At 47.3% G+C, this 27,815-nt stretch overlaps 2 protein-coding genes across 3 annotated transcripts; one reads left to right on the forward strand and one right to left on the reverse strand.

Annotated features, from left to right (window-relative positions):
* The first annotated feature begins 702 nt into the window (after window positions 1–702).
* Window positions 703–15,268, forward strand: TMEM120B (transmembrane protein 120B). The gene is made up of 12 exons (XM_054844366.1): window positions 703–867; window positions 5,160–5,278; window positions 6,217–6,333; window positions 7,095–7,154; window positions 7,723–7,818; window positions 8,818–8,907; window positions 10,738–10,803; window positions 11,701–11,762; window positions 11,985–12,077; window positions 12,485–12,549; window positions 12,718–12,786; window positions 13,776–15,268. The coding sequence occupies exons 1-12, from the start codon at window positions 799–801 to the stop codon at window positions 13,887–13,889; spliced, it is 1,020 nt and encodes a 339-aa protein (XP_054700341.1). The 5' UTR covers window positions 703–798; the 3' UTR covers window positions 13,890–15,268.
* On the reverse strand, window positions 15,220–27,505 carry RHOF (ras homolog family member F, filopodia associated). 2 transcript variants are annotated; one of them, XR_008579521.1, is made up of 6 exons: window positions 27,208–27,505; window positions 26,996–27,083; window positions 19,980–20,089; window positions 19,077–19,211; window positions 17,563–17,873; window positions 16,764–16,903 (listed from the first exon to the last, which is right to left on the reverse strand). XR_008579521.1 is itself a non-coding variant. In XM_054844367.1 (5 exons), exons 1-5 carry the CDS (start codon window positions 27,370–27,372, stop codon window positions 16,739–16,741), a joined length of 663 nt encoding a protein of 220 aa, XP_054700342.1. In that variant the 5' UTR covers window positions 27,373–27,502; the 3' UTR covers window positions 15,220–16,738. The 2 variants fall into 2 exon arrangements, 1 of the variants encoding a protein (XP_054700342.1); XM_054844367.1 differs by lacking the exon at window positions 17,563–17,873 and having other exon boundaries at window positions 15,220–16,903; window positions 27,208–27,502.
* Window positions 27,506–27,815: the final 310 nt, after the last annotated feature.

The following is a 27,815-nucleotide window of genomic DNA, read 5'->3' on the forward strand; positions in this document are numbered from 1 at the left end:
CACACCTCCCCTCCCCCTTGTACCTTTTATTTTTTACTTGCTTCCTTTCCCTTTTTCTTCCACTTCACCTATTTCCACTCTTTTGCAACAAACCCATGTTCCAAGAAGCGCAGCACAGACATTCGCAGCCTTTGCACCTCCGGTGCATCACACCCAGCCCCGTGCGCTGTGCATTACTCCCACCACAGGCTCCTTGGAGCAGGGCCGTGCGCTATGGCACCTGTACAGCCCAGAGGCCACCAGGCCCCGTGCCCAGTTTGCCAGTCCTGCCGCCAAGCCGGTTATTATTGTAATAATAAACAACATCAGGAACCGTCTCGTCATTTTCTCTTTCTGACATTAAGGACCCGTCCTGCCCCGCCCCAGCCCAGGTGCGTGGTCACCTCAGCCAGCCGGTCTCCCTGAGGGGACCGTCCCCGCGGCTCCGCCAGCGCCACACGGAGGATTTTCGGGTTTTATCCCCCCCCCCCCCAGCCCCACGGAGCGCTTCAGGGCTCTGCCACAACGCGAAGGGACCCGGGAGAGGCGCGGGGGACCCCACGAAGTGACCGGCACCGGGACCCCAGCGGGCAACGACGGGCGAGCGGGACCCCCGCCTCAGGCGGGCGGAGTTCAGGGCGGGGCGGGGCGGAGAGGGGAGGGGCGGCGGGTGGCGCGCGGCGCCACGGCGCCGCGCCCAGCCCCGCGCGATGACGTCAGGGACGCACGTGGCCCCCGGGCCCGGGTGCGGGCTCGCGGCGCCGCCGCCGGCAGAGCTCGCGCCGCCCCGGGTGCGCTGCAGCGCGCGGCCACCGCGCCATGAGGGTGCAGCTGGAGCGGTGCCGGGGCGAGTGGCGGGAGCTGGAGGAGGAGTTCCGGCAGCTCCAGGTGAGGCGGGGAGGGGGCGGCGGGGCTCCGCGCCGGTGCGGTGTAGGGCTGCGCGGCATCGCGGTGCATCGCCCGGCTTCGCCTTCGGCGCCGCTCCGCGCTGCCCGGCTTCGTGTCCGCTGCTTCTCTCGCCCTGCCCTGCCTTCCCAGGCTTTGCTTTGCATCGCTTTGCGCGGCGATGCACGGGGCGGAGGACGGCGCCGGTTTCGCCCTTAGGGCTCCCCCCCCGCACCCTCACTGCTGCCGCAGGCCGGGAGGGGGTCCGCAGCGCGGAGTGCGCACCCCCGGGGGTCCCCACTTCTGACCCCTTCCCCGGGAGACGCCCGCCTTGGGGCAGCCTCAGCAAGGAGCTTCCAGGGGTGCGGAAAGGCTCACCCGCTCCTCGCTGCGCCCTCACCGCAGGCCTGGGGTGCACGCACGAAACGCAGCCGTGCATGGATGCACATCCTTGTGCAGCACCCCAGAAATACCTCTGTGCCCTGGTACCCCCAGGCAGGTGCTATGTGCACACGGGACATCCCAGAACAAACCGTGACCGTGTCCCCGGTACATCTGATGATGCACCTGAGGGGACGTGGTGCTGCGGTTCCCACTGCTGGAACAAGGGTGGAAAACGGGGGCCTGGGGTTTTCGTGCACCCGTAGCACGGCAGAAGGAGTGATGGGGGTAACGTCTGCGCCAAGATCGTCGCCTGGTCGTACTTTTAATTTCCCGCAGTGGGATATGAGGGACTCTGGAATACGAGGGGCTCCAGTGCTGTTTATCCATCTCGCAAAAGTGCGTCGAGGGACAGAAAGACCTTGGAGCGAGGGCTGAGAGCTGTTTCTGCAAAACGCTTTTACCTCCAGAAACGTTCCCTTCCCCGTATGTCATCAACGCTGCGCCTGTACACGTGCCTTAAATCTGTAAGCCAGTTTTAAAACACGACCGGCTGTTCTCGCTCTGCGTGGCTGTTAGCCTCTTTTAGGCTGTTAAACAGAACGTGTGCCACAAAAAAAGGGTGCGATTTCCAGATTTAGCTCGTTGTCTTAATTAAAAGTCAGTTCAGGTTGGACGCTTGTTAACAGAAGGAAAGGTGGTGGCTGGGCGTTGGGGGGGAGCACCAGCTGGCGTGCTTTTGTTGATCGCTTGTTTGCTGCGTGTGCTGACCGGCCTTCTTGCCGAGCATGCTGCTTAGGTCTGACCTAAACCACAGCAAAATGGCAGTGAGTGATCCCTGCCTCAGTTTCCCCTTCTGTAAAAAGAAAGTAGAAAAGTTCCCCGGTGGGGTGGCAGCTGCTGGTGGCGTGAGGCGTCGTTGCCCAGTGGTTAGTACTTCAGAGGTGAAAAGTTGGAATAACATCCGTTGTTAGAGCTTCGGGGCTCACGAGCGGAGTTTGTATCTGAACGTGGTGTTGCAGAAGAGGGGAACACGGTGCTGACGTGAGGACATGACTCTGCTCCAGCTCTGCACGGTGCTGGTGATGCTTAAATGTGCTTTGGAGGAAGGCTCTGTGCTCCCGAACTGGATTCAAGTCAAACCTTGATGTGTGAAGTAAAAATCCCAACTGTTTAGTAAGCAAGTACTTTGATGTTGGTGTCTGCTCACGCTTGCGCTTGCACGTGGCTTTTTGGACGCACTCGCAGCACGTCTTGCTGTTGAGGAGCGTGGTGTTCCCGGCAGCAGCCCGATCCCCGTGCATCTGCAGCACCCCCCTTCAGCGCTTTTTTTGGCTTGCCTGACTTGTGTCTCCAGCTGGAAATGCTGGTCCGGGGCCACACGGGAGCTGCTGCTCGCCTTTGGAAGGAGCTCCCTGTTGGCGCTTCCAAGGTACTTTGGTCACCCCCATTAAAAAGGTCTCTTGTGCAATACCAGCGGGGGGGGAAAAATTGATGGTGGGCAGATTTTTTTTGTGTATCAAGAGTAGTGCCGGCTCCATGGGGCAAAACGATCTGTTTCAACGTGCTCCTGCCCTGTCTCGTATTTTCTAATTGCGTTGTAAGTTCTGGGTCAGGGGCTGTGTCCTCCTTCTCCTGCAGAGGAGGACCTTGGACTCTGCTCATAGCTCCTGCCCCTGACGGGCCGGGTGGCTGGCACGGGGCGCTCGGGGCTACTCTTGTGTTTGGGGAGCTCCGACCTGCCCAGCCTCGGGGGCTGACGCTGCTGTGCGGCAGCACTGAGCATCCCCTGGGAGCAGCGGAGCCAGCAGTGAGATGGGGTTGGGGGACATCCCAGGTTTGCAAAGTAATTCTAAGCAGCCACATCTGCGGGGTTTTAGCATTTGGGTTGCCAGGGCAGGGCCTCGTCTCTGGAGCAGCAGTCTGAGAAGGAGCTCAGGGCTGCAGGCCGTTGCAGTTTTGGGGACAGGGACATGGCAAAATGCAAGTTGTGCTGCAACACCTTATTAATTTAAGCCCCGTGTATGAACACGTCAACCAGTTTTGATTAGGCTCCCCACAAATGTGGTTTGAGTCCTGCAAACGAACAAGTGCTGACCAAAAGCAGGGCTGTTGCGAGTGCAATGGAAAATAGACCTCGGGGTACCTACGGTAAATGTAAAGACCTTGCAGCGTGGGGCCACCGTGCCGGACTGCTGCCTGCCCTTAGTCTGCAGGCAAATTGGGCAGCGTGATTTCCACCTGCAAATGGGCAGTTGTGGCCCCGACGCTGTAAAATTTGCAAACTTGGGTGCAGAGACGGCTCTGCCATCTCCACTGGGAGCTTTTCAACTCGGACCAAAACCACTCCTCTCCCTGGTGCACGGGTCCTTTGTTTTTCCCCGTGTGACGTTTCCCGCGAGCACTGTGACCGAACCCGACCCACAGGCAGGTATTTGGCCTGTGGGTTATACGTGTTAACCTAACAGCGGTGCCGAGCTCCCTGCGCTGCCGGTGGGTCCCCTTTGTAAGCAATCGCCTCTCTTGATGAATAAATAGCAAATGTTATGTTCTTCTAAATACCGGTGTCATTTTGAAATCATTATCCTGATGGTTCTGGTTAGCAGTAGACTGCACCAGCTCTCAACTTGCCTGTTTGTGTTTCCAATAAATACTCAAACACTTTTTTGGCAAAGAGCTTCTTACACCCTTTAAAGCAGCCTTTCCAAAGACGTTGTTGTGTGACACCCAGAGAAGCCGAACAAGTTACTGCAATCCAACGAGCCCCGAAGTCCTGCCTGTGCTAAGGCAAAGCCAAAACCAATCCTGAAACGGTGAGAGCTGCGGTGCCTGGACGTGGTTAGTTTGGTTGTTAAAGTTTTTAAATTGGATAGCGGAACTTGTTTTGCGTTGCTCCTGTAAATAATGAACAGCCAACAGCCAGGTCCTAACAAGGAAGAGAACAAAGATTTGTTTTGTAAAACCAGTGGTAATTTTCCGCGGTCATTGATGTGCCAGTAGATAAAGCAGCCGGCACAACAGCCGTGTAACCCATGCCTTCTCTCAGCACTAACTCTGCAGACTCTGTTTTCCAAGCTATTATGGACCTTAAAAGGAAAATTGCCCGGAGGTCGTTGCTCGGTGGCTGGTTAGGTGTCTTCCTCAGGTCTCCCTGCACTTGGGAGGGTGGTGGAATCATTGCAAAGGGGGGAAAAAGTAGAGCCTGTTTATTGCCGAGCAGAGGGAGGGGTGGGAGAGCAGGGGCACCTCTCGGCGGGCTTGCAGTTGGTTAGCATGTCCTGGTTACGGCCAGTCAAATGCTAATTCGGGGCTTCGGAGGATCAACAAGCTGTGATAAAGAAGTTCCTCTCAAGGAGCATCTAATACCGCAGGGAGGGGGCGGGTTAAGCTCTTACATGGGTTGCTTGAATATACATGGGGTTGAGGTGGCGGTGGTGGCCAGGAGGCATCTAAACCCCCAGGCGTGGGTCTGTAGCTGGCTTTGTGGTTTTTGCCCTCTGGGTCTATCTTCTTTTTTTTTTTTTTTCTCCCCAGATTTAATCTGGCTGTGAAATCTGAGATCCTGCTCTGCGACTTAGCCGCCCGTTTGATGGGGACAGATTGGGATCAAGGAGGATAACGTTACAGGGTGGGATGGGAGTAAGGAGCTCCCAAGTGGGAAAGCTCCTTAGAAAGAAGACATGAGATGAGTGCAGAGAGGATGCTCTGGGTTTTGCGGGAACTTCATTAATGTCCGTTTAAGCCGCGTTGGATCCTCACTGGTTCGGCATTGCCCCTTCCTTGCTTGTCTGCAGGGGTGCCTGTTGACTCCCCAAAAAAACAGGGGTTTGCTTGCTTCCTTCAGAGGTGAGGACCAAATGCAATGTGTAACCTAGAAGGGTTCTTCCTACCAATCATCTCCTCTTCTCCTGCAGGAAACACACAAAGTTTACAGGCAGAAACTGGAGGAAGTCACCAGCTTGCAGACAGCCTGCAGCAGCTCCATACACCGGCAGAAGAAGACACTAAGGGACCTGAAGCACAGCCTGCAACGGTAACGGGAGACCTGGAGGGTGGAGGAGGTGGGGATGGGATGTTTCTCCTTCCCCAACCACTGAAGCATTTGGATTTTTGGCATTTTAATACGCAATCTGTCATGGTGGTAGTTTTGAGTTGCTTCCATTTATCGCAGCCTGATAAAATGTTTGTAACCCCATGAGAGATGGAGTCCTATAAGTAAGGAAGATCTCTGAGGGAGCCTGTATAGATCTGCATCCTTGCAGTAGGTCTTACACACTGCAGAACCGTACAGCTCTGGGTCCGTATGTTTTGCTAGGTGAGCAAAGCTTTGCTCCGTAAGCCGTGCTGGAAGAACAGCATCAATCCTTGAACCTGAAGGTGTAACTCGCTTCCAGGTGGATTTACAGGAGGGAAGTGTCTTTGGCTGATCCCCAGGAGCCACGGGCCAAATTCCTTGTATGCAGGTCTGAAAACACCACCTCCGACACCGCGGGTTGCTAACGCCGCTGTGCTCTGCTCTCTGTTTTACATTAATTGGTAAAACAGCAGTTTGCCAGTAAATCATCAGCTGTGTGTTTTGTTACATCCTGAAATATTTCATGGCTGAAGAGCTGCAGCCTCTCAGAAACCACGCGCAATGTTCCCAAAGTGGAAGGAGTTCCTGCAAAAAAGCACAATATTCCTAAGTGCTTTGCTAGGGAAGAAATACAGAATCCTGTCGCTGAGATGAAAAGAGAAGCTGACTTATAAACCAGCCGGTTGAAATAACCTACAATGGCATAAACCAGGCAGTGAAATAAAATCACAGTAAGCCAAATGATACTGCAGGAATACAGGAGCAAAACGTATGACGGCATCAACTCGCAAAATTAGCTTTTTTAGCAGCGTGGATTTTATGACAACATTATTTTCCTTTAAATAAAAAGGCGGTAAAAACACGAACAGGAATCTCTTGTTTCTGTGTTCTTGCAGGTGCAAGCCCAGAGCGAGTCCTGAAGAGTTTGCTCTCATTCAGGAGATCAGCACCCAGATCAAGGAGAGGCAGAATGCCTTCTTCGACATGGAAGCCTACTTGCCGAAGAAGAACGGGTACGTGCTTCGCTGGGGAGGCACGCGCTCTGGGAAGGCTGATTTTTATTTTTTTTTTTTTTTCTTAAGTGTTCACAGCGGTGGTGTTCCCGAAGGATAATGTGCATGTTGAAGAAATACATGTAGAACTGGATTAGTCATAAATCTCTTGCTGAGCTGCTGTGTCGGTTGTACACAGAATTCATTAGCGTACTGCGTGTAGGCAGTACGGGGTTTTTTGTTAAAATAAAAGTAACCCTGCATTGGCAAAAGATCACGCAATTCAGCGTTTCACACTGATGTTTTCCTGTGCTAATTTTTTTAAGACTAAATCAGCACAGGAATTTTCTCTCTTTTTTCTTTTAAATAGTGTTTTTAACCAACTTTAAGTTTATACTTTGCTCCAAGTGGGATTACTAGGACGGATTTATTTCAGGCGTTAAGGGCTGTGCGATGCCGCAACCCCTCAGAAACGTCTCTCAGAAACCTCTCTCCCAATTTCTCCCCATTATTTTTGGGTTTGGTCAGTGCATGCTGCATATCTCACCCCTTAGACTGTAGCGCAGAAAGGGGACGAGGAAAATAAACCTTTTTTCTAACTTCTTGGAAATGCTGACCAATCTTTCCATATTTAAATCCCTTTTCTGTAGTCAGGCTCTCCAGTTTGCCTTAATTAAAAACCTACAGTAAACGTGGCTTCGGCAGATGCGCCGTTCTCTTCGGCTCTGATCTGTGTCATCCCGCGGCGTTCAGATAAATCAGACTTACTTTTTGTCTTCCAGCCTGTACTTAAATCTGGTGCTGGGAAACGTGAACGTAACTCTCCTGAGTAACCAAGCAAAGTGAGTGAGCGTTTCCGCACGTGTGAATTTGGGTTTCTCTGGGACCAGCTGTGGGTATGGACTGAAATCCAGAGACGGGGACGGTTTTCTCTTAGATCCAATAGAAGATGAATTGTCGAGGGTGGGCAAGTCGTGCCGTGACACGGGGCCAAGCTAACGCTTTGTGGAGCTCCGATGGATTCGGTCCATCGTTTGCTTTTAAGCCCAGCCTGTTGCCTTAATTACAAGGGGAGGGTTAGCAATGAGAAGTGGTATTGTGACTTCTAGGCATACGATGCTCCAGAAAATGGAGATTTTTTTAAAAAAAATTTTTTTTTTTTTTTTTTTAAATCTCACCATGCCAACCCAGAAACCAGCTCGTATGGACTTAAGCTGTTGTCTTGCAACGTAATGGCCATGCAGCCTAGACGGACCCTGCAGGCAGAACGCTGCCTTTCACCGCTGTCTGCTGGTTTCCTAAATGTTTCAAGCAAAACCTCTGTCTCTGGGCTTGGTGTGTGTATTTGTATCTGGTTTGGAAAAAGCGAAGCCACGTTCCGGTAAAGCACCCGTTTGTGTTCCCTTCCAGGTTCGCCTACAAGGACGAGTATGAGAAGTTCAAACTTTATCTGACAATAATCTTGTTACTCGGGGCCGTCACCTGCAGGTTTATTCTCCACTACAGGTAAGCTGCATTTTTACTTTTAACCAAATATTTTGAATGAAAATCTGCTGGATTTGAACTACTTGATCTTCTGTTAAGGATGGTGAGACGGGCTCTGGCAGCGCTTAGGCTTTGAGCGGTTGGACAGCAGGACAGCTTCTGCACCTCTTCTCCAACACTGGCAGGACCTGTATTTTAGCTACTTGCTTTTCCTTGTTTAACTTTTTTTGGAGTCTCTTGTAACTAGGAGAAGTCCAACATTGTGTTTCCCGATCTGTTATTTCTCTGCATCGTGCCGTGCTTGGGAACGAGCAGTTGGTTTTGCTCATGGGTTGTCCCAGGCAGGGACCGGCACCGTGCTGCAGCTCTGGGCTTGCAAAGGCAACAAGAGAGGATTTGCATGAAATGATCAGACCTGAAACGTTATCTCTAGGTCGTGATAAAGTGTCTGAGCACCAACAAGCTTCCAGCATTCAGTTTTTGCTTAAAAACCAGGAGCCGGGCACTTCCGAACGATGCTGCTGCGCACAGAGGCCGTCCCAAGTCCCCTTGGCTTCAGGGGTTTGCAAATGGCAAAATAAAGGCTTTTTTTTTTTTCCTCCCCAGAGTGTAATGCTCCTCTGCTCTTTTAGTTGATTGGATTTATATAGATCTCATGGAATCTCCTCATTGAATTAGCCTGGAAATGCCTCTGTAAATTGGATCATCCGCTGCTTCCATGGTGCTTTCTCTCCTTCAGAAGGAATTAATGTCATCTCTGCGTACCTGCTTATCGGCTCGAGATCTGCCGTGTTGTATCGCGGGCACTTCCCGGAGGAAAGGGCTCTGAGCCCGGCAGTGCTGCCGACGTGTGCAGTTCTCCCTGGGGATTAGAGATGTTCAGGACTGAGACCGTGGCGTCACTTGGGCAGGTTTTCATTCGCCCAAGGGGAAGGAGGAAAAATAGGGATTATTTTTTTTTATGTGCCTTTATAATTAACGGGATTTTTTTTTTTACTGTGTGTTTTTTCTGTTTAACAGGGTGACAGATGAAGTGTTTAACTTTCTGTTAGTGTGGTATTACTGCACGCTGACGATACGGGAAAGCATTCTCATTAGCAATGGATCAAGGTACCGTGCCACCTGCAAAACTACTTAAAGCATGAAATGCCCTTAAAAGAAAAACAAGTGATAAAAGGGGATTCAGCTTGGCACCGAAGCCCAGCAAATCCGAGATGCTGATGCCTCCTTGCAGGGTCTGGTGTCTCCGTCCCCCTCCCTGGTCATGTCCAAGGGCAGATGTGGCCACCTGAGGTTTGGAGAGGGACAAGAAAGTGCAGTTCCTAAAAGTCCATAAAACTCTTGGTCCAAAGTTTTGGATGGTTTTGGTAGGTACGGGTTCCTTGTAGATGTGGTCTGGGGTGTCAGTGTGTGTGTTTTTGGTGAAAGGACCAACTCGAGGTACTGGCTCTACGGTCACTGCCACATCTCCTGGAGCGTTTGACTAAATTACAGTCGCGTCGAGGGAAAGCTGGTGGTTAGAGATAATTGTATAAAGAGCTGGGAACACGAGTAAAACCCTGGGAGGAGTTAACTGAAAGATGATCCTTACTCCAAGCCCTCGTTCCTCTATGGCAGGGTGGCGAGGTCCTGCTGATGAATCGCTTCTGGACCATCTCTGTTAGGTCTGGGTTGAGAAGTTGCTTAAATTTGTACTTGTGTAACTTAACCTGGGGTCTGGTGTTAGGTGTTAGCAATAACCTGATGGTTGCACCTCCCTGGTTTTCATCATCCAGCTAGGCTGGTGCAGGGAAACCGCAGCAATCGCCACGTCTCTTCCCAGGCATGAGTCTGCAGGTTGGTTTGGAGCTGGGTGAGCGGCTGCTCCTGCTGCGATATTTGCAGCTCCCTGTTGCATTTAATTATTGGACTTCTAACGTGTCTTGTTTGCCACCTTTTGAGCAGCCAGCATCACGTTAGCCCAGCGTCATGCATTCACTCCTGCTCCAAAGGCTGCACAGAGAGTTTGTACGCGAGAGGGGTTTGTGCCTGGAGGCAGGCACTGCTGTGGTGTGTGCGCTGGGAAAATCGGGGTCCCCCTGCTTTGCCAGGGTGGGGACACACACACACAATCTTAAAAATGTGCTGATTTCTGGGAGCTGCTTGAGGACGCAGTTCCCAGCGCTGGCCCCAGGGCTGCTGCGGGAGGGATGTCTTGTTTTGGGGTGCTCTCTGGAGATGGGGGGGAATTGCTGTGGGGCCAGAGAAGCAGCAGAAAAACCAAAGCACAGGGGGATGAAGTCGCTTGCCTGAGGTCAACAGAGAAGCCCCTGGCTGAGCCTGGGCTCGCTGCATCCCCATCGCAGTCAGTTGGTGCTGTCTTGTGGTGGGGGTTACACACTTTTGGTTGGAGACACCCAAAATTAACCCATCATGTTGGTTTAGTTCTTAAAGCAGTGCCGTCCCTGGGGCAGCTCTTCACTTCTTGATTCTGCCTCACTACAGCCTTTGCTCACTTTACTGTGATTTTCTGAGCTTTCTGCAGCGGTCGTGTCTGAAAGAAACAGTGACCTCGTAGGAAGGACTTGGAAACGCCGCTTATTTGCATAGCATGGGGGGAAAAAAAAAAGGGTGCGTGGGCTGAAACTTGTGCATCGTTAGTCACTGCGGTACCTCGTGCTGTGGGAACTGCTGCTTCTTGCTGTGCTGGGGAGCTCGTGGGAGCACACGGGATGTGCCCCAGTCCTCAGCCTCCCTCCTGCAGTCGTGGATTTGTGCCCCCAACTAAGCCGTGTTGCCAGGACAGTGTTCCGCAGCACCCCTTTCGCTGGAGCTGGGCCGTCTATTTTGTTCTCTGTCCTTCCTCCTCCCCCAAGTCAGGATCATTTTTTGTCTGGAAAGCCAGACTTACAATGCTGAAATCCATGTTTCTCATCTAAATGCCATGTCTTTTCTGTCCAGGATCAAAGGCTGGTGGGTGTCTCATCACTACGTTTCCACATTCCTGTCTGGAGTAATGTTAACGTGGTGAGTCTGCTCTCACCTGCTCGGGTGCTTCAAGCCTGTTTCACGGTGTTTGCATCACCTGAGCATTTAAATCCAGCATGACCACGAAGCTGTGGCCGCACAGGCACATGGCAAAGCATCAAACTTAATATTTGTCTGATGTTACAGATGTCTTCTATGATAAATACAGCACTGCGAGTTTGGATTTACATTGCTGTTTTAAAAAAACAACCAAACCAACCCAAACCCTAAGCCGTAGTTGTGTTGATGGCAGCAAAAATCTCTGCAAGTCTCCCGATTTCTGTCTCTGTGGAACTAAGCTTTAGAGGGAGGACACCACAAAATGAATCTGTTTGGTGCCTTCGCTGAACCCAGATTACAAACAGGGTATAAAGCCAAAAATGCAAGTTACCTTCCTGCGGGTGGTGGCGTTGGTCAAACAACGCAGCGATGCACCCCACGTACAGCCCCTGCGCAACCTTTCTCAACTTGGCATCAACTGATTAGTTAATAATTAAAAATGGTTTTAAAACAGCAAGTGTTTCTGCTCCTGAATCTGAACAGGGATGAGAGAGTGGCTGGAGCAGAAGGTGCCCTGTCCTCTATCTACCCCGAACTACCCTTAGGTAGCTGAACGGCTTCGATTGCTGCCTAGGGAATAGCGATAAGCAAATGAATAAGAGGAAGCAGCACTCATACATATTTGAGAGGGGAAAGCGAATCGATTAGAGCGTTTCCTACGTGCCCGAGTTGTGATGTGCGGCTGTAGCACCCTCTCTGGGCTCCCGATGGGGTGGAGCAGGCTGGGTACCAGCTGCTCGCTTCGTTTGCTAATGGGATCCAGCTTGGCAGGGAAGGGGAAGGGCACGGCATCCTATGCTTTTTATCAAACACACCTCCTTTGTATTTTGCTTTCAGGCCAGATGGACTCATGTATCAAATGTTTCGCAGTCAATTTTTAGCGTTTTCAATATTTCAGAGTGAGTATATCCTACCTTGCTAATTCACGGGATAAAACAGTTTTGTATCTTGCATGCTCAGAAGAATCTTTTTGGTAAATACTGGACTATTAAACCGTACAAATATAAACCATACCATGCAAATATAATTAAATGCTGTTGGATTAAACATTATTAAAATAGTTTATGTTTATCATACTTCTCAATAGCCAATGCAATGATGGTTTCTCTCTCCTTCTCCAGGTTGCGTTCAGTTCCTACAATATTATTATCAAAGAGGCTGCCTTTATAGACTCCGTGCTTTGGGGGAGAGAAACCACTTGGACCTTACAGTAGGTGAGGTTTTCTGCCATACTTGGTTTGCGAAGTTTTTGCGCAGGTTTTAGATGCAGCGACAGGGAGAAGGCTGCGTGGCTTTGCAGAGCCACCACCCCTTGCCCTGCTGCCTGTGTCCTACGGCAGGAGGGGAACCGAGGTTTTTATCCCCCTCTTTGGGTCCCGTGGTGGGGAGCAGGGGGATCTCATCTCCGTCAGCCCTTGAGAGGGTTAAGATGGAGGTTTTGGTCATCCGCATCTTCATCCTCTTCCCGTTACCCCACCTTCAATTCTGTGTTTTAAATCAGTTGGTTATTGTGGAGCAGGATGGGAATAGCCCTTATGGGGTGGTCTGGGTGGGGAGGGCTGCAGCTCCAGTCCTGGCTCTTCTGTGCTCACTCTCTGTCTCTTCTGCTAACCTTTTCCAGAAGGATTTCAGTCCTGGATGTGGCGGGGGCTGACGTTTCTCCTTCCCTTCTTGTTCTTTGGGCATGTAAGTCGGGTAACCCCGTTCCTCCCTCTGTGGTGCGGGACCTGGGAGGGTCTGCCGCTGCGGTTGCAGCACTCTAAAAACGTGCTTTAGATCACGTGCACCTGCGGCAAATGTTTCTAAGGTTTGGGATTTTTGCCAGTAATTAAATTTTTTTTTTTTTCTTTTTAGTTCTGGCAGCTATATAATGCAATCACGCTTTTTGGATTGTCAAGGCATAAGGAGTGCAAAGAATGGCAGGTGGGTGTTGGTTCTGCACAGAAAAAGCATGGAGCGGGGGGAGAGGGGGTGTTTAACCACATCTTTAAAGATATTTTGGTATCTGACCCCATCTAAATATCTCGGGATGATGTGGCACAGAGCCTATACAAAAGAACTCAAAATACATGTGAGTTACTGTAAGGAAACGTGCACCCATGGGTGACCACACAAACTGAAAGGCAGAGGGTGTAGGGGGAAGAAAATACGTGTGGGTAAATAGCTCTCCATATTGTTCATGTATACGGGCATTTAATAGCAGTGGCTGCGGAGCTGCTGGTGGTTCGTTATGGCTGACCCGGGGGTTACACATCCAAAAATACAGTGACAAAAAAAGGAATGGCAGTGAATCACTTTAAAAACATATTAGCCACTTTATTGCCCCACTTTTAGGGATCCTTCCGCTTATTTTCTCAGTTGCTGTCACCCATCAAACACGTCTGTCCATTTTCCAGCTATACAGTTGCTCCTCTGGATCCAGGCTGGAGCACATCACGCATGCAGTGGTGCAGATAACCTGATGGTCTTTATTTTGGTCAGATCTTGCTGGAACTTGTGTGCTTGCCTCGTGCAGGAGGAACACACCTTCCCACAGAAATGTGTCATGCCCCCATGCCTGTGCCACTGCTGTTCGACGAACGTGCTTGTAGCACAATGCTAATCCATTAGATTGCATTTAATGCTTTGATTTTACTGTCTGGTAAAGTCCAGCAGTGTTGAATATAAGCCATGTTGTAATATTAAAAAGTAGTAAATGCTACTTAAAGGATCATGATAAAAATATAGTTCTTGTTAACCCACACAGCTGGATGCGTGGTTGTAAATTTGGCTGCGATTTTCTCGGATCTCCGTGCTAACTGATCCCTGGATTTGCCAACCAAGCCCCATCGGAGCTTGCTTAAATGTGGCCAAAGCAGTACCCTCAGCTCTCACCTTTATTTTTTTTTTTTTTTGTCTTTCTCCCCTCTCAGGTTTTTGTTTTGGCTTTCACGTTTCTGCTGCTCTTCCTCGGGAACTTCCTCACTACTCTCAAAGTGGTGCACACTAAACTCCAGAAAAACAAAGACAAAATGAAGAAGCTGTGAATCCCCGTTCCCTGGCGTGACAGATGCTGACACCGGGCGCCGCCGTCCCTCCGCCTGCAGCAGGCGCTGGCTTCGGGACAGATCCTGCTATAAACTGCAGCTGCACCATCGACGGGCTTGGAAGGACTCATCCGTCCCCGTGTTTGGTGAAGGATACGGACTCTGCCAGCACAAACTCAGTATTAACACAAGCATGGCTCTCCAGTCCACGGTCCTGCTATTTATGTATATTTAATACAAAACATGTTTGCTTTTGGGTTTTTTTTTTTATGTATATAGAGCAGCATGCACCTGCCCGGCAAAGTGCCAGCATTGGGAAAATGTGGGATCTACTGTAATTCCAGTTCTGGAATGGTATTTAACACTTTCCAGTTTTATTATTTAAATTCCTGATATTGGATTTGCGAAGGTTTATGAACACTCCAGGTTGATCAGTAATACAGACTGAATGCTGTTTTTTAAAGGCATTTGTTTAAGGCATATTTTCAGTGGCAATACTAACCTGTGTGTACTGTGAAAAAAAAATACCCATCTTTGTACCATACTGCTGCTATATACACTTTTAAAAAACTATTTAAAGAAGAGAAAATCCTCTTTTAAAAACAAAAACAAACAAGCAAAACCAGTTGTTAAATGGCAGGGAAGTCTGCTAGCTCTTTTCCAGGGAGACCAGGTCATCTGTCCAGGCCTGGAAAAGACCTAAAATAAACCATCCAATATGCTGCTGCTTCAGCCCATTTTTAGTAACAAATACACCACCCTTCAGGTTTTTTCGAGATGCTTTTTCCTTAAAATGGCCTTGATCAGTGGCAATAAGTGCAGTTGCACTTCGGTTTCTGTTTTCAGTATTTCAGTATTTTTTCGCTCCCAATGCCGTTCTGGAAAGGGGAGGACAGGCTCAGCGGAAATATTTAATACTTTCTTTGGATGCTGCGCTTGTACCAATAGTTAAGAGAATGTAAACACTCATTCAGGAGGATGGCAGAGCACAAATACTGCCTGCTGTCCTGCCTAACTCCTTGTGCTGCTTGAACTTCAGGTTACTCATTCAAATAAGCTTGTCCCGGGTGCTGTAACATCTGTACCTCTTAAGGCCAACTGCAGCATCGTGAGCCGCTTTGGGCAGCGTCCTTCCCAACAGCGAAGGCTTCCTTTGAGCTAGCACAAAGCCCAAATCAGGCATGTGTTTTGGCAGAGCGTGATCTGAAAATTATGCCCTTCTCCCAGGAAGCGTGCTCATGAAGAAGTATATGTACGCACTACGGACTTGAAATGGTTTCATCAGTTCTTCTGTTGCTGCAAGGTTAGCAAAATTACCTTTACAGTGTCACTGTCCTGTGGGCATGAACAATAAATTGCAATTTGCATATTTTGAACAACTTTCACACTAGCTGGGCTGTAACTTTTGACTTTTGCACACCCTGTGAGGTTTGGGTTTGGTTTTTTTATCCTTTGACTTCTCCATTTACGAAATGTAAATTGTTTTATTTTGAGAGTGATGCTGGAACCTGCTGGATCTGAGCAGTGGACCTGGTTCTCCAGGGGTGGGGAGCTCTGCACATGGTGAGTAACTGGAGTTCTGCAGCATGAGAAACCTCAGATTAAAAAAGCAACAAAGATTCCTGGCGTGGAGATGAGGGTAAACGTGGTAACTTCCTGCGCGTTGATGTTTCAGTTTCGTTCTGGGTAAGGTCATGTGCGGTTCTGTGTCTTACTGACAAATGTCTTCTCATGGAGAAAGGGCTGCATGATTCTTCCAGATTTTTCAACAGGCAAAGATGTGCACAAACTTGTAATTTTTTTTTTTAATTTTCCATTTTAAGCGTATAGGGATTCACAAACCTTAATTAAATCAAAACAAGTTAGGGGAAGAAAGAAAGGAAAAAAAGTAGTACTTCAAGGATCAAGATCTCTACCCTGCAAGTGAAATAATAATGATGGCTTGCTCCAAAACAGGTTTTCAGCGGCTGGTCATGTATCCAGCAGAGGATAAAGCTGCATGAAATCTGTCTGATGTAGTTACCAGGTTCTATGTGTGATGTTTGTCTATTAGACTCCTGGAATCTGAGATCTCACTGCATGAGATGTGCAGAAGAACTAGGAGATTTGAGGCAGCATGTGTGGGAGCATCCCTTGTCCTTAAACAGACAACTGACACCTTCATCACAAAGGGAAGATTTTAATTTATAGCAGTAAAGATTACTTCATCAGTTAATGGAGGAGTTAAGTATTTCCCCTAGCATGCACCAATATTTGCATCTGTCATGTATTAAATAAGCTATATAAGCTTATTGTAAAACTGTAATTTACATTACACGTAGTAGCTGCTCCATCTCTGCTCTCTGGGGGCAGCTTGAGGCTAACTCATACCACTGCCACTAAGTAAATTAATTTGAAAAGGTTAAGACAGAACTTAATTTTTGTCTCTTCAAAGGTGCCTGATGTGGCTTTTCAGCTTTTCTGCTTGAAAAAGACAGTAAATTGTAGTTATAGCATGCCACAATTATTTTGCTGAGGCAAAAACCCCACTAATTAAGTCATATAGTAGCAGTTGCTGTTCATTGCCATTTAAACAGTGAGTCCAAGACTTGAGTGGTGGTCGTTTGCAGTTAGGAGCAAAAGCCAGATGGACAAAGGCATGCAGCATCAGTTAACCTTGATAAAGAGCTTTGAAAACTTTGGGAAAGCAGTGCAACGAAAGTGCAAAAATACTAAATTAAAATTTTAAAATAAAAATTGTTCTAGGAATATGAAAATATGTAATGAAAAAAATGGTCTTTAAAGTTATACTTTTGTTAAAATCCAAGTTGCTCGGCTCTTGTGCAGTTGATACTCTCTTGCAGTCCAGATCATAACACTGAGCACACTGTCCGTTTCTTTTGGCGCTTGGCTTTTTTCATGGCGTTCAGTGCAATGGTTGTTGCTTCTTTAAAAACATTTTCTATATTTTCACGACATTTTGCTGAGCACTCCAGATAAACTTCTGCATTAATCTGCTGACAAGCTGCTTCACCCTGGAAAGGACAAAAGGTAAGAAAAGACGTGAACCCAATGCACAAGAGAAGGAAGGTGAGATGGGAAAGAATGGGAATTATTTTGTGTATCTTCATATCATGAGGTCAGGAAGACAGAAGCTGCCTCTGAGTATAGTGCTAGAGCGTAAGTGGCATTGGTAATAAACCGAGGCACTGTTAAATAAACTAGGTTTTGGGGTTTTTTTTTCCCTATGTTGATCTAGAGCCTGGCCTTAACAGTTCAATGCGTTAGAGACTCTAAGATGCAGACTGCTAATAGGGTAAAAATAGTATTAAAATTGTTTTAAAAAAAATGCTGAGGTAGATACTTAAGTGAGGATGATATGTCTACATGGTGGTATTTTTTTCAGGCCTGGGCTCAACTATTACGTGATGTCACTTTTAGTAACGAATGTCACATGCAAGAGCAGAATCTGGGCCAAGACCCTGCCTTGTTTTGCTGGTGCACATGCTGGAACTCCAACTTTTGCCTTGGAGCATCACAAGGGCTCAGCCAAAATCCTCGTATACACAAATGGGTGCCTGCGCTTCTCAAACTCACCCAAACGCATGCAATGGGAACAGACTAGAATCTGAAACACGTGCATGCAATTCTGGTTGTGCAAAATCACTACAGACAAAACAGGGTGATTTCTTACTTTGCTCGTGATCCTTTTATTGTCATTGCAGAGTCAGCCCCCAGTTTTGAATAGTTGTGAGCCTTGAGTGTGAATTCCAGGTCTGTAACCCACAGCTCACAAACTCTGCATTTATTCATTATAAGCCCTGGGAGTAGGGTTACTTGAGTACTCAGGCTTCTATAGGGATTTTTCTCCAGCATATTTAAGCGAAGTTTGTCTCCTTCCAGTTGTTTGCAAGCTGCAGTGCTGGCAGATACTGTTCAGCTCTTCTGTGCCTGGCATTGGAAGCATCATGTTGCGTGACTCAAGATGCCGTCAGCTGTAAAAGACTGAGGTAGTGTATATTTAAGGGGAGAAAAACCAAGTGGGAGGGCTCACATAGGAGACAAAGTTGGTACATCACGTGGGCCCTGGAATTTAATTGCATGAGGCCTCAGCAGACTTGCCAAAAGTATCTGTTGCTTGCCCTGACCTCACGTGTGAGGGTGATGAAGGGAGTTATTAATGCAAATGAGGGACAATCTGCAGCTGTTCACAACACGACAGGATGAGCATCTTGTCTCATGCACAAGCTGGAAGTCCCAGCGTGGTTTAGTGGTGATGCAGTTGCAGTTTCTTATCACGCTGTTTAGAAAAAGAAGTGATTCATTCCAGGTCCTAGTTGCACTCAACCTTGTTCCCTGGATTTGTGTCTCAGTTTGAAAGCTGTTGTTCTTGCTCTGAGATGAGAGGAGGGTGGCTTTGTAGTTAAAAAAAAAAAAAAAAGTGGGAGACCACAGCAAAAAGGTCTGGTGTGACATGGGACAAGCTGTTCCATGCCAATTGTTTCTCCTGTACCTAGGACAGTTGTGCTGGTCTTGTAACTCTAGTTGTAAATCTTGCTGCTTTGAAATACTTAAATTGAAAACATTTGATGATATGTAGATTTTTTTCAATTACTAGAGACTTCAAAGAAAAGTCTCTTATATTAGAGAAGTCTGGCAGATTTTTCTGCTATTGTCCTTGGAAAGATTTATTTTTAAATAGGGTTTGCAAAACACATTTTTTTCCACAACAGTCAGTACTTTTAATCCTGTAATGTGTATCCTAGCATCTCCAGTCTTTCTCACAATCCTGATCAAAGTACCAGCGATGGGAGCAATGTATCCTAATAAAAATTATGAAGGGACTCCAACAAACTTGTCAAAGCTTACAAATTTGTAACAGGAATACCCCAGCTGTGAAAGGAGACAACAATGAGATGCAATGAGCCTAGAAGGCGTAGCTAGTAGTGTCCTTTCAGACACCCGAAGACATGCAAAACACTCTTCAAATTTCTCTTTACTTGGGCACTAAAAATGGGTGGTGATTTGGCCACTTACAAAAAGGACTTACAGAAATTATTGACAGCACTAATGGGGGTTTCTGTATCTGGACACTGCAATCACCTAATTTTGGAGTATCTGATTGCACTTGTGAGCAACGATGGCAGTGAAGTAAGTGTGCTTTACTTCTTGCGAAGAGGACACCACTTTGAATGCACTTGTATTTACCTGGTTGTAAGTAATGGGTTCCTGCTTAGAAGACCTGAGCTTGCGCAACTGCTCTTTGTCTTTCCGAAGGTCTGTCTTGCAGCCAATCAGTACGAGTGGGACACCACGGCAGAAGTGATTCACTTCAGGATACCACTGATGGTAGAAAAACAAAACTTTTACATCTGGCTTTTTTTTTTTGCTTATTTTTCTTTTTTTTTTCTGAAATCAAAACAATAAAGCCAGGGAACAGAACCAGCATTTAATATACGCTGCGATTTCACGGTTTTGAAAGTTGTTAATCTAGTGATAGAGGCCCAACATCCACTATTTACATTACAGAAACATTTAAAAGTCCTACCCCAAGTCAGTTGCTTTATAAAAACATAGGTGGCATCTGCTGCTATGCCAAAGTGCTTATTGAACATCTGTTTAAATTCAGAAGAGATCCTCTAAAGTCATATTTAAGAGCAGAATTTGGACCAAGTCTTGCTGTGTTTTGCTGGTGCTATATACAGGAATGCTAACTTCTCCTTTGGAGCATTACAGAAATCCTAGTACACACAAGCGGTTGCTTCTGTCTCTCCCCAGAAGTTAAATGTGCATGTGATGGAAGCAGACTTGAATCTAAAAATGGTTGTGTGACATCGCTCCAGATAAAGCAGCAATTTCACTGCTGGTGTTTGATCTTTTTTAGCGTACTGCAGAGTCAACCCCAGTTCTGAGCACTTAGGAGCCGCGGAGAGGTGAGCTCCAGGTCTAAGGTCTGTGACCCGCAGCTCGGTGCGTGATGAGTGATCTGTGCATCGACATGCCCAGGGTACAGGACACTAAAAGCATTGGCTTTTTTAATCTGACATCTTGGCATATATCAGGTGTATGTAATTAATTTAAAAGGTTGAAGCAATTATGAGAGCCTCTTACCTTAGCTGCTACATTCTCATAGCTAGTGGGGTTCATGACATCGTAACAAATTAACACAACGTTTGTGTTCTGGTAAGAAAGTGGTCGTAGCCGATCGTAGTCCTCCTGCCCTGAAACACAGAGAATGTTTTGGATAAAAGAAATCTCTGCCCTTAACAAGCAACATGATGAGAACATGTAAAGATACGTACTTGATCAAGAACGATAGTACTATAATTGCATAGACCACATTTTCCATGTTTGTAAAATTCCTTCTCTTAAATGCAGGAGATTCCTCGTTACTGACAAAACTGACACTTTACAATATGAAACATGCCCTTGGCAAGTTTTTAATAAAAAGCCTGCATTGTCCAAGTGCTAAGAACTTAGAAGCTGTTCTAATTGCCAATTCCCAAGTTGCTGTTCACAAGCAAAATCAGCAAGAGGAATTTGCCAGTTATTGATTAAAACATTTGCAATTTGGCAGCGGTTCCATTCTCCCAAATATGTTTGTGCACGTGATGCTGTGAAGAGAAGAAACACCATAACTGCTAGATGCAAATGCTGAAGTAAAAACCTCGGTGTCTCAAGCTCAATACTTTCCAGCTTGCTTTTCCCAGCCCAGTGAGCTGAGAGGAAGCAGTGATTAGCACACCATGCCTTTAGCACCGCTGCTCGCCGTAGCAGCGTGCATGTGATTTTACAAGACATGCTGCAACATAAGCCAGGCTTAACTGGTCTTTGAAGCAGGACTACACAGCAGATTTTAGGGATGCTGCTGAATTCTGGAAAAGCAGGGGATTTGTCATACTTCTGATTAGGGATATTCTAGCACGTGATCTGACAGGAGGAAGCTAATTTGCTTCAGACCTGTACTCTTCCCCTTGCTGTACATGTGACTTGGGAGTAAGCACCGTGCTGGGGTCTGAAGGTGTCTTAATTTGAGAGATTAAGTTCAAGAAAGCAGTAATTACCAGATACAGTTGGCAGCTCAGGAAAAAAAAACAATCTTGTTCATTTGAGATTTTTTTCAGAGACTTGATAAGGAAGAAACCGTGATTTAAGCAGTCTGTAGAAGATCTATTTGCCTGAATGCTGTCCCTGGGATCAGGTACGTCTCTGAGATGCACCAACTTTCCAAAACAAGAATGGGGAATGCCGTTCCTTCCCATGATCCCCACAATGCACACACAGCCCCGAAACTGCCCTACAGGGAAGTTACACATCGCAAACCTTTTATTGGTATTTCAAACGAAGGGATGCCAAAAATTTCAGCATGCTCCAACTTTATACCAACTAATTCCTGCCCTGGCACCTGGCTCAGTCCCAAGTCACACACTTACCACTGTAGACAACGTGCTTGCCTCCAGCTGCAATCTGAAGAATTGCAGATAGCAGAAAGCAAATAATTCTACGATACTTTGCCCCCCTCCTTAATTTAAACGATGGTTTGAGATATAGGTTACTGCAAGGCAGTCCGTACTGGATAAGCCATTATGCAGTTTGCCTGAGATGTTTGCAAAAGGAGAATCTTAGCTTTGGACCACTCTCTGTATTTGAGCTCCCGCAAGAGCAGCATGCCCTGTGGACGAGGTGTAGAACAAAGAAGGATTGATCCCTCAATGTTTAATCCAGAAATAATAGACAATTGACAAAATTATGCATGTTGTATAAACATTCAGAGCAAAGACTGTGCTGCTTAGCCCTCCTTGTTCTCCCAAATCCACCTACTTGTTTGCAAACGATTTACCATTTTGTTGTTGAGATAATCCTCCAAATGCCTTGAACACATCAGGTGCCAAACATTTTTTTTTCCTCCTAACTTCCTCTACTGTTATGTTGCGTGTATAATTTTCCCTGTTCAAGTTCATGCCTCTGAGCCTCTACCAACTTAGCTTGTAAAATCAAAAGGTCCTCCAAGTTATTGCTGGCAATTTGTGAGGCAGACAGGACTGTGCCCTTGGAAGAAACGCATCAGTTTGTGTGGAATCGGAACATACAGCTAAAACCATGTTCTCCTATGTCTTCAGTGATGTGACACAAATATACTATATTGCAAGTTTAAAACTATAGATATGCCCCAGTGAACTGCACCTTCATCTTCAAAACCAGCTGTACAGTTAATTTTTTTTTTTAGCAAACTGAGAAAATAGACACATGAAAAAATTCTGCTGTGTAAAATGCAGCTCTATGCATATTTGGAATTTCAAATAGAAAGCACGGAACAAGGTATAATGCGAGACCACAGGGGTAAGGTTAGATGGTAATTGCTTAACTTGTATTATGGTCAGATGATTGCAGTACTCACTTGGAAGGAGAGGAAGCTATTCTTTAAGAGCTCAGATGCAGTTTTTCAGTTGCCAAGGATGTAACAGGATCCAGATCAAGCTGTAAGTGTCTAAACATCGACATCCCTTTCACCGCCTCTCCTTAAGTGCTGCTGATGAAATGCAAGAAAGGGCCTGGGAGACTTTTTCTCTGTAAAGCTGCTCGGTCTGTGGTCAGAGCTAATTTGGCACAGATTTAGGTCCTCTAGTGTAAGAGTTTTAAAATGAAGGAACAGGGCTGAACCTAAGCACTAACTGAGTGTATACGCAAAGCCCCCGAGTGTGCTTGCTCAAGCACAGGTAGCTGTTTTCTTTCCCCAATTAACAAAAAGCATGCTGTGGAAGAATCAATCAAATGTATGCCTATGTGTGAGCATTTCTGTGACTCTGCCTTCCTCAGTTCACTGTAGCATCAGAGACTCTGCTTGGGTTTTTAAAGAAAAAACCTTTGTCCAGCTGAATTCATCTAAAATTTGCTAATTCTTTGCAAAAAGATCACACTCTTGTGTCCCTCTGTGACATGCTGCGTAACCCACATCACTGCAGTTGGGCCCTGTGGTGGGGTGGGACCTCAGGTGATGGTTGAAGGTGAACGGGGGAAATGACACCGCAGGTCTCGGTCTCACGTGCACATTCATCTCCGTCTGCTCCTCCTCACCCCTTTGCCAATTCACCAAAGAAGTGCCAGCCTGTGTGTAAAGGTGCTCAGCACCCATTGTCAGGAGCGGGTGAACAATAGTGTTGAGCCCTAACGTACAGCGATGCTGTCCATCGCCACCAACCACCAGCGGGTAAGGAAGAATGTCATATCCTGCCACCCAGACCAGACCAGCCGACCACTTCCTACGTACAACTGCATGTTGCCTGTAATGCTCCACACTCGTGGTTTGTGACATGGAACTGCATGATGGGGAGCCCTCACAGACACAGAAAAATGCACCCAATTTTATTTTGATTTCTTATTTTGCAGGCTCCATAGGAATGCCATGGTTATTAGCTAAGCAGCTGTGGTTTTTTGCTACTCAATTTAGAAAAAATTGGGAGACTTTCTTCTTGGCAGGGATAAAGCCAGTTGAAGAGGACACCTAGGGTGGGCGCACTTCAATTGAGAAGTTGGGGGTTTTGTCTTTCTCAGGCACTCCCTCCCTTTCAAAGTTATGAAAAAAATTACTCTTGCATAAACCAGCTTTAAAAATTTCTCTTAAGGCCTCAGACTGTCATGCATCTGTCATTACAAACCTGAAAAACCCCGCTGGAGGCTTTGCATGTACTTCCTGCCAGTCAGAGTGAGCACCCACAATGATGAGGCATTACTTCCTCTCCAGCCTTCCCCAGCCCAGCAGAGCTCTTTTCTTTGGTCCAAGAAAGCCCTGCACCGAACGGCATCAGAAATTGAACCTTGTGCCTGACCTGCAGCTAAAGCATCAACGCTGCTCCCTTAGTATGTAAAAAAATTGCAGAGTTAATTTACCTCTCAATGCCTTTGCCTCTACTGAGCACAGCAAGAAATGGGAAGCTTTTAATTGAATAAGCAGCTGCAAAGCCCGTTTGCAGATGAGACAAGTGATATTACAAAGCCCTTACACATTGCGTAGGTATACCACCAACTTCCTGCAACAGCAAGAGGTGTCTCTGATGAGGAAGACAGAGTAGCATAGTACAAAAGTCTCACCAAAGAAAGTTATTCCTGCATATTTTAGACTAACTCATTAGCTTCATTTGTTACCAAAATCCTTGTCAAGAAAAAAATACCTTTTGTAGCTTGAAATGTTTGATTCTTAGGCATTTTGTGTCCTTCTCCTTCAGTAAGTAGGACAAGCTGTAAGTCTCAAGCTGCACAGGACTTGACAATACAAAGAATCCTTCTAACTTTAAACAGCCCACGAAGCTGAACCTGTCCTTTACCTTCCCATGACGCTGAAGAATGTGCAGCTGTATTTAGTGTTGCTCTTAGCAAGAGCCTAAAAATATCGAAGTCCTTTCTGCAGTGGGTGCATCATGAAGATCCAGTGATGCTTTTCAGAAGAACAGCTTTGCCTTCTCCTCCTCTACACTGTTACATGGCACTTAGCTGAAGCTCTTCACCTCATAAATGGTTTTATATCCTTTTGATCCCATTTAAATTATTTTAAGATAATCTGAATTATCTGGTAACCTTTCACACTGAGGAGCAAAACACAAGCATAAAGCTGTCTTAGGATTTTAGAGAACAGCAAGACCAACTCAAGCATTTTAGTAAGTCAGAAGATTCATAAAATAAGGCCGATATGCTGCACTGTTAATCTACTGTACTTCCAGTAGTAAGCTGTATGTTTAGACTCCTCTTTAAACTGCAATTGCTGCTGTACACCCACCCTGGAGCATCATCACCCAACTGAGAGAGGAATTTAATGAGCTGCTGCTGCATGGTATGACAGAAGCAAGTCAACATAGTGAAACACTGATTCCAAAACTGCCTCTCCCATGCTGCATCCACATGGCAGAGCGACAGGAGCTCTCATCTCCTGAACTGGACGCTCCCCTTGCTCTTCTCTTACTGCACTATTTGAACTTAGAGGACAGGACACAGCTCTCAGTCCTAGTCTAACCCTTACGGAACTCAACATCGGTTTTGTATTATTAAAACCAGGATGGGATTAAAATGTGTGCTCAAGTGAGTTCTTCCTCTAGCATAACTTCCAGCTTCAAAAAGAGGATGAAAAGCTGCTTGAATTAGAGAGTATGACACAAATCTGTAACATAAAACTACATGAGCAGCTTTGAAACAGAACCAAAAATCAAGTCTTTTCCCCTCCCAAGCAAATGCCTTAACCAAGGTGGCAGTGTCCCCCTTTTCTTTGCACCTGATAATCTTGATGTGTCACATGCAAAGTAAAAGAAATTTGACAGGGAGGAGACAAGTGTCAGCAGCCTCTAGCAACTTGTGGCCTGGTGACTGTGACACTGTTTTGGGAGGTAAAACATGCTGGCTTTCAAGGTTTCCAGATGAGAAATGGAAAGTATTTGCTCTTTCATGGCAAAGAGCACTGCCAACTAGGCAACAATGGCATCTCCACACAAAATACGTTCTGCTCAGTTCTTCAATGGGGCAGTGCTTTGGTCCAAGACAGCATTTATAGCTGTGAACTAAATGGCAGACACTCTAGACTAAAAGGTAGAGACACTTTCTGCTAAAGTTATATGCCTGAACAAGGAAAGAGGGTAAGACAAGCCACCAGCACCGGGCTCAGCGAGCATTCTCCAGGCAGCTGGTAGCTGTAGGTCTTGTGCAGAGCTGAACTCCCTACACGACGCAAGGAGCCGGGCACTTATGCCGGGCTTGCGAGAGTTTAGTGCTGCAATACTGAACTTGCCCTACCTAATGCCATTTCTGGATCCAGCCTGTGTTCCTTAAAGCCTGGAAGATACTCCAAAGGCAAATGTTGGAAGCTGCAGCACAGTGATTTTAAATGAGAGACAGCCAAGTATCAAGAACGCTGTGACAGGCAAAAATTCCACACTGACAGCAAACAAACATAAAAACTCAACAAGTTCACTGTGGCAAGTTCTTTGTGCCAGCACACTATATTAAGGAAAGCCCTCTTTAAGATTTAAATACAAAAGCCTTGCCATTCAGTAGAAGCTACGTTATCCAAATCACTGAAATCAAGAACAGTAACATGACACAAAAAGATATATTGGCAAATTAGGTGCTCAGGATCTTACTATACTGCAGTAAAGACTAGCAATAAAATTTGCTTTTAGATTAAAAACCTTTACAATTATCTACTCAGATATCATGTACGGTATGCAAGAAGGTAAATGTGTTTGATTACTATTAAGAAATGAATATAGACTGCATTCAGTTCTTACTCGTCTTGGTGTACATTTGGAACAACTCCACAGGCTTGAACTGAAACAGGATTTACCCTGAGCTGAAATGGAGCATGTGTCAAATTTAGGGTTTGTTTAGGAATGCAGCTTGATAACAGAGTCTAGGAACTTTGAATAAAGTTGAACACAAACCATTTCACAAGTTCCTGAAATGAACCCGAACAAACTACCAGTATTTTCAAATAACTTTTATTGCTACGGCCTTTTCCTTTTGAACACAAACCAGGCTTTTTCTCCTTTGCTGTTTGATCACACATGGCAGGAGATTAAAATATTTTCCTGGTTGATTGTATTATGCTTTGCATCTGGGAGCTGGGTTTTAATACCTTCAGATATGTTTGCTATTTTATGTGATTTTCTTAATAAACTGGGTTGTTAAGATAATGAACAAGTCCACAGCTAGAACTGCCATTAAACGAGGGATCCTTTTTTTCTGGCAGGCACATTAATGCACGCAACAGGTAATGGCTGTTGTTTTGTTTGTACTTTAATTTCTAACAGTCTTAACTGCGATATTACGCTAAAAGTATGCTAGTAGCAGCTTGAAGGTATGTCCAGCTTTACAGTCTTCTAGTTATCAGTCTGGTTTAAGTTGACACAGCAAAAGCTGCTGTAACAGAAATAGGGGCACGTCCACAGAAGCAACATTTTACACCGGTAAAAGCAGTTTCTGCTTATTTCTCTGAAATTACGAAACCCCAGGGGCTGGATTTGGGCTCAGTCCCAGGTCGGTGCCCCAGCGCGGCACCATCCCAGCGGCCGCACAGAAAACGCCTCTTCCAGTTTTGGGATCGGGGAAACGGAAAGTGTGGGGAAAAAACCCAACCACCCCCTTACCTGCGGTATCGTACAAATTCAGGGTGACCTCCTTTTTGCCCACCGTAACGCTGGTAGTATATTTCTCGAAGACGGACGGGGCGTATTGCTGCAAAGGGAGGAGAAGCGGTTCTAGCCAGGGACAGGCAGCTCGCTGCCAGCTCCGGCCGCTTTGCCGGCGGGTCCCCAGCCCCCTTCGCGTCCCGGGCCCGGCGGCGGGACAGCCCGCTCACCTCGGGGAAGGCGCCCTTGGCGTACACCATCAACAGCGACGTCTTCCCGCAGCCGCCGTCCCCCACGATCACGACCTTCACCTCCTTCTTGCCCGACGAGGCGGTCACGTTGCCGCTGGAACCCCCCGCCGCGCCCTCGGGCAGGGCCCCGTTAGCCGCCTCCATGGAGCAGAACGGGGCCGGGCAGGGCAAAGCGCCACCGGGACGGATCCACTCAGCAGCTGCCGCCGCACTCCGGGGCGCCCCAGGGCGGGCAGGCACCGCCCGCGCCCCGCCGGGGATTGGCCGCGCCGCGGACGCCGGCGCCTCAGGTACCTCAGGGCCCCGCCCGGGGCCGCCCCACCGCCTCACCCCGTGTAAGCCCCGGGGCGGCGGGGGCGGCCTCTCACCGAAGCCCGGAGCCCCCTCGGCGGTCTGGAGCGCCCGCGGCGTCGGCTCCTCACGGGTGTGCGGCTGCCCAGGGTCACCCACGGGGCGCCAGCGCTGAGGTGGCCCCGGCGGATACCGCACGAGCCGCCTCAGCACCCCGGCGGGCCTTCTCCCCCCAAAACCCAGAGAGGCTGCTCACCCCCTCTCCTCTCGGTGAGCCTCCAAGGCCTCCATCGGCC

This window comes from Grus americana, chromosome 16 (genome assembly GCF_028858705.1).
Source record: "Grus americana isolate bGruAme1 chromosome 16, bGruAme1.mat, whole genome shotgun sequence".
NCBI lineage: Eukaryota > Metazoa > Chordata > Aves > Gruiformes > Gruidae > Grus > Grus americana.